Source organism: Taudactylus pleione, unplaced genomic scaffold (genome assembly GCF_031769625.1).
Source record: "Taudactylus pleione unplaced genomic scaffold, aTauple2 ptg000043l, whole genome shotgun sequence".
Classification (NCBI taxonomy): domain Eukaryota; kingdom Metazoa; phylum Chordata; class Amphibia; order Anura; family Myobatrachidae; genus Taudactylus; species Taudactylus pleione.
In genome coordinates this window covers 9,116,481-9,127,500 of record NW_028284445.1, presented here as the reverse complement: position 1 = coordinate 9,127,500, position 11,020 = coordinate 9,116,481, and the positions used below count along the sequence as shown (strand labels likewise).

At 39.7% G+C, this 11,020-nt stretch overlaps 1 protein-coding gene across 7 annotated transcripts in view; it reads left to right on the top strand.

Annotated features, from left to right (window-relative positions):
- Positions 1 to 11,020, top strand: part of FRY (FRY microtubule binding protein) — a 345,271-nt gene that overhangs the window by 315,160 nt on the left and 19,091 nt on the right. For all 7 annotated transcript variants that reach the window (XM_088460246.1, XM_088460245.1, XM_088460242.1 and 4 more), the window contains exons 52-56: positions 1,859 to 2,059; positions 4,229 to 4,390; positions 8,001 to 8,164; positions 10,099 to 10,288; positions 10,614 to 10,763. In XM_088460246.1, coding sequence (XP_088316372.1) covers positions 1,859 to 2,059; positions 4,229 to 4,390; positions 8,001 to 8,164; positions 10,099 to 10,288; positions 10,614 to 10,763 — 867 coding nt within the window. The remainder of the gene's footprint in view (positions 1 to 1,858; positions 2,060 to 4,228; positions 4,391 to 8,000; positions 8,165 to 10,098; positions 10,289 to 10,613; positions 10,764 to 11,020) is intronic.

Here is an 11,020-nt window from a genome sequence, read left to right as displayed (position 1 = left end):
GTAACAGTGATTAATATAGTGTATGTGAGCACTGCTACAATGGACCCTGCTCCCCAATCCCATCCAAGCCCCCCAGAAGTAAAAACGGCATCTCACTGAGAGATTCCTATCAGAAAACACAGAACTGGTTCTTTGAAGTTTCAGGCTCATTCCAAGGCTCATAGCAACTGAAGCTGCCGTTACATGGAGCCATTTTTTCATGTACAGAGCTCTGCTGAAACCAAACGCTATGTGCCGTTTTGTAAGTTCAAAATAAATAGCAATTGATATGTAAATTGCTTGGATTTCGGGCAAGCAGGAAAATTCCTTCAACTGACACACTACACCGTAGACTTAATAAGGGACACGTAGTTTGTTCCTCACCATGGGGGGAGATATATCAAGTTTTGGAGAGAGATGCAGTGGAGAAGTTGCCCAAAAGCATCCAACCAGCTTCTAGCTTCTCATTTCATAGACTGTGCTAGATAAATGACAGAAGCTTATCGGTTGCTGTGGGCAACTTCTTAATTTTATTTCTCACCAATTCTTGATACATCTTAACCCAGAATAGAGAACTTGCTGTTAAATTTCTAAGCAGGCAGAGGTTGTGGAGTTGCACTTCTTAATGTTAGTGCATGAAGGATGCGGGCACGTGGAGAATTGTGACAGGTCAATTGTAACTGCACCATGACAACACTACGTCATCCGTTAATGACACAATAAGTTGCAACTTGCAGCCGTTAAACCTTCCTTTAATCAAGTTTGCGGCACACTGCACCATATCCAGCCCTGGATGAAGTCCCTGGAGATTGCCTGGGACACTGGCATAAAACTTAATGATGGAGTGAAGAATTTAATCTGAAAATGACCGATTAAAAATACATTAAAATAAAAGTGATCTTTCTGATGTCTGTGTAATAGACACCTTTCCTGCACGAAATACATATGTGCTTTTTAGTCTGCAGTAACACCATGGACGCAGGCTCTGGGAAATACTGCAAAACCTTTAAATACTTGGCAGCAGATTTGTTTGTCTAGAAGAAAGCAAGAAATGGTTTGTCCATATCCTTAATGCAAGGAATAAAGCTGACCTATGAAGCCAGCAGTCTCTTCACAGCCTGCAAAGAAAGTGATTTGAAACGAAACCTTGAAAAATAAGACCTTCCATAAATATGCTCTTTTTGGCAAAATAAGCCCCTTTCTTGCATGTTCTTTCCCCTCTTTTTAATGTTGTATGGTAAGTGGTAGGTGAGAACTCAAATGTGTTTCCTGCATTTGTATAATCTTGTGAACATTTCCTTTTAAGTACAACTAGTAATTGGAGTATTGTTTAGTGAGTGAGGCACAGGAAACTGTATCCTGATGGTAGTGTCCAGCTCAGCCTGGAACTACTGTACAACTTATTTAGCCTGTTCCTTGGCTGCAGGTTCTGAATCTATACCACGGTTCTGTGACACTCGCTGGGGGCAGAGACCTCCCAGTCTTCAGAATCTCTTTGAATAGAAATTTGATTTATAGGAATGTGTTCCTGGCCCACTATGAGCTGTGGGAATATGCAGCTCGTGTATTTGATGATCTTGTGAAAATACAAGCGCTTTGAAGTGTAGCCAAGGAAACATACTATTCGTATGACATCTAATTAAACCATTAGCCATTGGGTGGGTCCTGTATGGCAGTCCTTTTAAGCATGGAATGGAACATGCAGATAAAGCACATGCAGACGCCTGGCTGGGGACACTGACGTCCTTCTGTTTATTGCAGCAAAGTTTTGTTACTTAGTGTCTTGTTTAGTATTGTATTGTGTTTAGGTATTTTTTCCGTTTTTTTTTTTTTTTAAAGTACTATTTTTCTCACCAGCCTTTGATACATATGCTTCCAGGGAGAAAGTATGGATAATTTCAACTGGGGAGTTCGCAGACGTTCCCTTGACAGCCTAGATAAGTGCGAAATGCAACTCCTGGAGGAAAGCCAGCTCTCGGGGAGCACACACAGCCTGAACAAAATGAACCATGACGACTCGGACGAATCCTCAGAAGAAGATGATCTCACCACCAGCCAAATCCTGGAGCACTCTGATTTAGTAAGTCCAAGGACAGGGTTACTGGGGAGGGCAGCCCTGCTGCTAGTAACGTGCAGCACACATAGGACACCATTCATATCTGTCTATAGTTCTGTATCTCCCACTACTTGTACCTAATGTAAAAACATGATTAAATATAGTAAGGGATCTTGTTACTTATGCAAATATACCTTCTAATATGCCATTTCTACTAGATTTCTTTTACTGTGACGTAGTTTATCAGCTTTGTTAGACTCCGGCTCTCAAGAAGTCAATAGGTTCCTTATTTATCATTAAATATACATTTTTCTGTGGTAGGAAATGCGCACAGATATGATCTGTGAACATTTCCTTCTTTGGCCACTGGGAGGAGCACTACTAAATAGTTTAATAAGGAAGAGAAAATCCAAGGGGGGTCATTTTAAAATGTGATATGTTAGGCACATACACGTTACTGAAAAACACAGTCACAACCTTCAAATCCTAAATTCTGAGAAGTCAAAATGTTTATTTTTCCTTCTGATTCTTTAGTAAGACCTGTAAGGTTTAGTAATAAATAATCACTATGTACCGTCAATCTGGCCGCTACCCTTAAATGAATATGTGGGTAACCTTTTCTGGAATTCTTCACAGACATTAGAAATGTTTTCTAATATGCAGCCCAAGGTAATAGCCAATTCTCTAGAGGAAATAACAATAGTGGCTAGATGTGAGAATATTATCATTATTATTATTATTATTATTATTATTATTATTATTTCCTATGAATAAAACATTGGTATTACAGATCAGCTTCTTGTCCTATTGCTTTGAGCCCGTGTTGTATAGGATTCTGTGAACCCTATTTGAAGTGTCTGCTAGCGGAGCGAATGTTGCAACAGCTGAAATGGGTTGTACTATGGGTGCATGAAAGTGCCCGTGTGTACATGTTTACATACTCTTACGGAAGTAGGCAGAAAGGTTAATATCATGGTGAAGTGGTAAAGTCTACTTTGAAAATATCGGACAATTTGAGGATAGTCTGGAATATGTGCATTAGGTTTATAAAGTAATCACAAATGCTAAACCTGTTCAACCATAATGCTGTGAGGGATAAAAGGCAATAAATGTATACAATAGGTTTAGCGCATTATGGATGTCTAAAAGTCAAATATGACCCAGAAGTAAAATTATAATGTGTCACCCACTGTTGGCAGGAGAACAGACCTCTTGATCTGGCGCTGCAGAATGAGATATTTTATGAACGTTTGGATACCAAACACCAATATATGGAGGGAGGGAGGGAGGGAGGGGTGCTACAATGTTTATACCCCTTTTACACCGGAGCTAAAACCCGGGTTATTGCAGGATTAACCCGGGCAGCTCCTTGGTGTAAAAGGGGAGAGAGTTGGATCGCCGGGTCGAGTGACCCGGCAATCCAACCCAGGTAAATAGCAGGGTTTAACACGGGCGTAGCCCATGAAACCCTGCTGTGAGAACAGCGCACTCCGGGTCACGATGACCTGGAGTGCGCTGCTAGCCGGCCGATTGGTCCGGCTTCAGTGGCGCTTGGAGATGACGTCATCTTCAAGCAACCACTTACACACCGGAAAAGCCGGGTCTATGCAGACCCGACTCCGGTGTGAGCGGTGCCGACTCGGGAATATCCTGAGTCAGCACCGGCAAAATTCCGGGTCTGATCCGAATAGGAACCCTGTTCCAACTCTGGATCAGACCCGGAATTTTGGTGGAAAAGGGGTATTATTTTAGTTTCAGGTGTCATTATTTAGGCTAGAAATGGGGTCCTGTGATGCATATTTATCCAGGTGATGAATTCCCTGCAAAATGTGATTAATATATGCAATAGCATGACCTCCTATTAAATAACTATACCAAGTAAATAAAATAGATTACACCTTAAACCACTTAAATGGAGGTGCAGCCTTTTTTCTCTGGATGCAGTGGCTTGTGACTATTATGAATAAAAGCAATGCACTTCAGTTTGGTGTGTGTGACTACCATCTGTGTGCCCAACATGGCAGCTTCCACTGAAGTATTGTTTTGCAAGAGATAAGCATTGCACGTTTCTTTTTATAACCAACTTAAGGTATTTTGTTTATCAATGAACACATATTTAATTTGTGTATGATTACAGTTAAGTCAATAGAAATTTAAGGTCTACAACTTGCTTTGTTTTTGTCTTTGTCCTAGATCATAAGCCTTTCTCCTTCTGAAGAGACAAATCACATGGAGTCCCCTTCCACATCATGTGACACAACCTCTGCTGACCCCCATTCCCTTAACACAAGAACCTCTAGTTTTGATGCGTCTTTGCCTGAAATCACTAATCCACTCTTATCTGAGGATTCTAAGGTGATGGAGTTTTGGTAGAACTCAAATTTGGGCCGTGGCAGAATGATTGCTTCTTCCATCTAATTCCTCTTACCCTCCAATGAAAGACTAGTGGGCGACTAATGTTTTGTCAAAGTGACTAACTGTTAAGCTCTCTGTAGCAGGAGGGTCTGGGATACCGTTTTGGACCCTTTCAGCAACAGAAAGTTTAATGATGACCTCACTAACGTCTTGTCCTCCTTTAATGTTGGTCTGATGATAGGCTATTGCTTGACTGTCTGTAGCCTATATTTCACATGTATATAAATTATTATTCAGAAGAGCTAATGGTGTAATTAGTTCTCCTACTTGGGCTCTGCTATATGCTGTACTGGACACCGAAATCTCTAATGGTGTCTCAGACTAGAATCTTAATTACATATGTGGCAGAAAATCTTCAGTGTAGAGACCAAGTTTTGGTATTTTGAATGCATTATTTTAATTTTAAAATGGACCTATTTATGTTTTTAGTTTATTTTGTTTGTAAATACTGTAAATAAGCAACATTTGCTCACATCTCAGGATTTAGTTTAGTTTCAAAGATTTTTAAGCAAGATTCATTATATGATCACTGACCAGACTTGGACTGTATAAGATTGGGAAATGCAGACAACTGATTGACATTAATGAATGGAAACTGATTTTCCTGAAGTGTTGATCATTGTATAAGTTAATCATTAAAAAGTTTGACTACCCCAGTCTGAACGCCAAGAGCTTAAGAATAAGCTATGTGATGTAACATGATACCCAAAGCTCCGGCAATGCAATATGGCGAACCGCACGGCATTGGTCATTTCTGCATTTTACTGATTTTATAATCTGTAAGTGTAGTTTGGGAAACCATAGTGTCGATTCATTTCACTGTGGTGCGGTTGTAGCAAAGTGAATTATAGGCCTGGACAAAATGATTGGGGATTTCCAGGTGCAACAAAAACAATAGACAAGGCACAATTCAGCCGGAGAAACCAGGACAATTCCACACTTAAATTCCGTGGAACGGTTTAGAAAATCTAGCTTATACGTAGCCCACAGTTTGCCCTATGTAAGTCTACTACTGGTCAGTGTGAAATCCTTACTAATCTGCTCATTTTAATGCTTTCTGGTAAAAAAAAAAAAAAACAACATCCTGTTAATATGCAGTGATGTAACCTAATAAAATCTGCTATGTATGTAGAACTGTGTATTTATATACACGTTACATGTGAAATATGGATGCATGTTGTTGTGATTCCATGCATGTGTTCGGTTTGTGGCCTATTTAATCATCTCTGAATTTTTACTGTCTTACATTTCTGACCCTGATCTATACACGCACCGCTCCCTTTAGTCCTGAATTAATGTTGATTTTTTGCATGCTGAACTGTCGAATACACACAGCTACAAGGCACTGGGCACAAAATGCTTCTAATGATGTGGGTTGTATGTCTTCTACGTGATTTTCTTACTACGTGGGAGCTCTATTGTGCATAATGCACATTTGAATCTATTCATGCCTTTCTGGCACACTATCAGAATATTACATTCTGACCACAGTATTTTGCTAGATTTGCACAAAAACTACTCTATGCTGCTGTTTGAAGGGATTGGTGCATTGAAGACTCGATTCTTTCATTATCAAAGGTTGGTGAAAGTTGATCAATTTTTTAATTCTTGTATATAAGCTCTTAGCAAACTGAAGCCTATACATTAGCCCATTGCATCAGTAAGCAGATTGCAAGCACAAAAATAAGGAAAATCCCAAACTTCAATGCAGTCGCAGCACATTGACTCTGTTTTCCTTGTGGCATATAGTATTTAGCTTGTATAGCTGGCCATTAAAATTTGAATATGTACTGTATCCTCTAAAAATGTATATACAGTCCAGTGATGGGCAACCATTGGCATTCTAGCTTTTGCATAACAACATTACCTATTTTTTATTTATGTTACTGCAGTTCACTAATATCCTTGGAAGTAGAATAATGTTTTTGTATTATGATTAGAATTCATTCCTTTTCACAGTTGTACAATAGGGAATAGTGCCATTAAATGGGCCCAACCTTCTTTTTAGTGTATTATGAGGTTTGATTGTTTAATCTGATTGTCTTTGTCAGCAGCTTTTCTGTGCTCCTCCTGTCATGGCAGAGAGACATTGGGGTTACTGTACAAAAGTGCTGCAGCATCTGTGCTCGATCTGTCATGGCAAAGACACATTGGGGTTACTGTACAAAAGTGCTGCAGCATCTGTGCTCGATCTTTCATGGCAGAGAGACATTGGGGTTACTGTACAAAAGTGCTGCAGCATCTGTGCTCGATCTGTCATGGCAGACACATTGGGGTTACTGTACAAAAGTGCTGCAGCATCTGTGCAGTAACAGCCTGAGGCTGCCACGCAGAGAATGTCTAGACTTCTCTGCCTGTGAGACTGGGCAACCCACAGGTGATTTTTACATTGTTGGGGTAATGCATGTTCACCAACGCAGTACCTTGCCCCCATGATTCGTGAAACACAGAGCTCAACTTTTTAAAGTTGTTTATGTAAGGTTTTTCTATATACATTACTCTCATCTACATGTACCAAAATTATAAGAATTATATGGAGATGCCAAAGGTTGTCTATCAGCATTTTATTTATTTTGTTTATGGTAAATACTAGTACTAAGGTGTTTTTTTTTCTTTCTTAGGAATTTCTTTATAAAGTCAAAAAGAATATGTTGCATATTTACTCAAAATTAATGGAGCATTGAATAACATTCAGTTTAACCTTTACTGACTTTCTTATCATTTAGTTTTTTCTATAACATCTCCAGCTAGGATAGTTTAACTGGACAGACAGGGAACAGTCCTATTGACCGTGCAGTAATTTTGGTCAAATTCTTCCCCCATGCATTGTGTGCTTTGCCAACCAAACCAATCCATATCCAATTATATTGATTGGATTTTTATCAGTCTTGTTGGTGAATCTGTCTGGTCGATGACTGCGATCTGTATATGAAAAGATTCATCAAACACTGCTCTGAATCCAGATAGCTCCTAGTCTGAGAGATGAAATAGAAAGCTGTATGTCAACATGTCGATACATTTAAATGAATGAGACAAAGCGTATTATTTAGCTGTAAAATAGTAGATATTTTACTTGCCCTTCTGACTCCCAGAGGACAACTGGTACCGGGGGGACATATGTATACCCACAGAAACAGACAAATCTCAGGTGCACAACTCCAAATTATAAATAATATATATAATTATAAATGCAATAAAATTTTGCAATCAATAGAGGTTTTTAGCATACTCATGGCCTAGACAAATCTCAGGTGGACAACTTAAAATTATTAATAATATATATAAATGCAAAAAAATTTTGCAATCAAAATAAGGTTTTTAGCATAATCATGGCCATATATATACCTACTGGGCTAGTTTTGCCCATGCTTCACATTGGGTGGGCATAAGGGCACATGTCTGAGGGTGCAAGTTCAGCATGGGCTCCATGCTGGCATCTCGCATATATTGTGCTCAGTATAGGCTGGTTAGAGGATGGTGACCATGCTCATTATTGCTGTAGTTGGACAGGATAAGAGTGTGTTTATTTTTCTATGTCCTCATATTTCAGGCGGATGCTGCTCTCGATGAAGACGATGCAACTGTACAAGACGATGACTTGTCGGGGTCAATGAGCGATATGCCAGTAGTGTTTGAATGTAACGATGGCTTTAGCCTTGAGATGACAGAGGAGGAGAAAGATGAGAGGACGATGGAGCAGTATGCACTATCCCAGTATGTTATGTCTTATATTCTCTACCATGTGTTCTAAGAGAGTCATTTAATAGGATTATTTAGTAATGCATTGCCATAATGTATATTGTATATCTCCACTATAGATTGCCCTCCCCATGGGGCACACAGGTAGCGGTAATTTGGTGTGGGCGTTTCGTAATGGCACAACATTATTTATTTATTGACAGTTCTTTATATAACTCACACGTGTATTCTGCAGCGCTTTTACAGATATTTCCGTCATTCACATCAGTCCTTGCTGCAGTGGAACTTTCAATCTATGTATCCTATCACACACACTAGGATTCATTTTTGTTGTCAGCAGCCAATTAATCTACCAATATAAAGAAACTGGAGCATCTGGAGGAAACCCAAACAAACATGTGAAGAACATACAAACTCCCTACCGATGGGCCATGTTTCGGAATTGTACTCATGACTTCCGTGATGTGAGGCAGTAATGCTAACCACTTCACCAGTATTTCCCAACCTCGGTCCTCAAGGCACACTAACAGTGATATCCATGCTTGAGCACAAATGGTTAAATCAAAATAAGTGTAGTACTAATTAAGACACCTGTGCTAAAGTATGGCTAGCCTCAAAACCTGGACTGTTAGTGTGCTTTGAGGACCATGGTTGGGAACCCCTGCACTAAACCAACCGTGCTGCCCATAAATTTTACAGCCATCTAGTTATGTGCTTCCATAATTCCACAGTAACCTATGACAAACCACTCAGCAGCTTCCTGCACCTCCCTGAGCCTGCAATTGTCAGAAATTCAGCTGTTCCGGTAGTACTTGTGGGGTTCCAGGCAAATAATTCCAATCTGATTGCTACTGGTGGCTTCTCTCTTTAGTGGAAAGGAGAACTTTTCTTGAGTGGCGTTCTTCTTTAAAGATGGTCAACAGAACAATTAGAGGACAGTATATGTCTTGCTATGCTAACAGTTGAATCATATTGATTCTTTACTGATGAAGGAAAGGGTTCCGTTTAGACTTGGACAAAATAAAACAATAATATACCTCTCGGTTTAAATGGCTGAACCCAAAATAAACTTCCCCAGCCAAGATCTAGACATGAGCTGATGTTAATTTGAAGACTGCAAGCAGAATTTTAGTATATAGTGAGTGCCAGGCAGTTGGTTCTAGCTGTCCTTCAATCTATACAAGTTTCATATGCATCTAGTTCATCTGGTGATATTCAAGATATGAGTCTTCAGGGGTTATATAGTAACTAGCCATATGTAGGAAATATTACAGATGTCTGGAATGGAACGGAACGGAACTACAGCCCCTTTTGTATCATTTATAAATGGGGGTAAATTAAATCCAAAGCATTGCTTCAGCTTGTGTTTCTCCAAATGCAAGAACCTGCAATAGTCTGCTTATGGCAAGGTTAATACAGACAATAAACATATTACTGTGTGTGTTTTTCGAATGTATGTTTAGAAGTTTAGAAAGTATATTTGTCCCACTTTAAGGAAGTTTCGTAAGATAGTTATTTCAGAAAATTTTGCCTGGTTTGTACTTTAAAACTGTGAAGGGCTGGCTCGGAATTTGTGGGACTGATAACCTTGTCCATAAGCCGTATGGTTAACACATGCCAAATCCTATTCCCTGTGTTAATTTTAACACATGGGCCAGATTTAATGGTGTGCGGCTTGCCAAAAAGTGCCAATATTGCAGGGAAATTTAAAGCTCCAAATTTTTTTAAAGGTAAAACCAACCTGGTTTTAACTAAAACAATTTTTAAAATTGCAGCTTCAAATGTGGCGGGTAACTCCCCCAAATATTTGCACTTTTAGCAACTCACAGGCTATTACATTTGTACATGGGCTACAAATTACCATTTTTCAACTTGCCAGAATTTGTAACTCCACTAATTCTTTTCCAGTTCATTTTGAATCATTTATTTATTTTACATTTTTTTCAAAGCTTTGGAAATGGAGACCGGATAACACCGCCACCCCCGTCACCTTTCTTTTCGGCCATCTTGGCTGCCTTTCAGCCGGCTGCATGCGACGACGCAGAGGAAGCTTGGCGTAGTCACATCAATCAGCTCATGTCAGATTCTGATGGGTCCTGTGCAGTGTACACATTTCACGTGTTCTCTACCTTGTTTAAGGTGGGTTCTTGGGGTATTGGTCAGCATGAATGAGGTGCAAGGAATGAAAATAGTATCTTAATTTTTGAAGTCTCTTTAGGGATTGCGACGTTATCAAGGGAGGACGTTTGTCTTATTGCAGATGATACAAAGATGTAGGGTCAAGCAAATGTCAGAATCTCACATAACGCATGTACACACACCCAAATGTCAGATTATATTTTACGGTTAATAGCCACAATATGGAGCAAAAGCATAAAGGTTAGTATGGGGCTAGTTTTGAATGTAGCCTAGGCTGGTTTTCAGCTGATATAGGAATATAACTTGATGACTGTGTATCTTGCAGAGCATACAGAAGAGATTCTGTTTCCTGACGTGTGATGCTGCCTGTTACCTTGGAGACAGCCTTCGTGGTATTGGGTCAAAGTTTGTGAGCACGTCGCAGCTGCTAACACTGTGCTCTGAATGCCCCACTCTCTTTGTGGATGCAGAAACAGTGAGTATAGCCAGTTCTATGCTTTATTAAAAAAAATACAATTGGTTTTGAATATATTTGCTGTTTTGTTGCATTGCTCCAGTGTCCTGAATTGTTTAATACAGATGTGTCCTCGAACACGATTGCTGCAGTCTCACCAAACCGTCCTTCCTGGGGCGCCAGGTCCCGTCTGACTCTGCTTGTGCCCAGCGTCTTTTTCCCCTGTCTTAGTTGCAAACAAATGCAACAAACCGCTTCAAGAGACTGCATTGAATAAT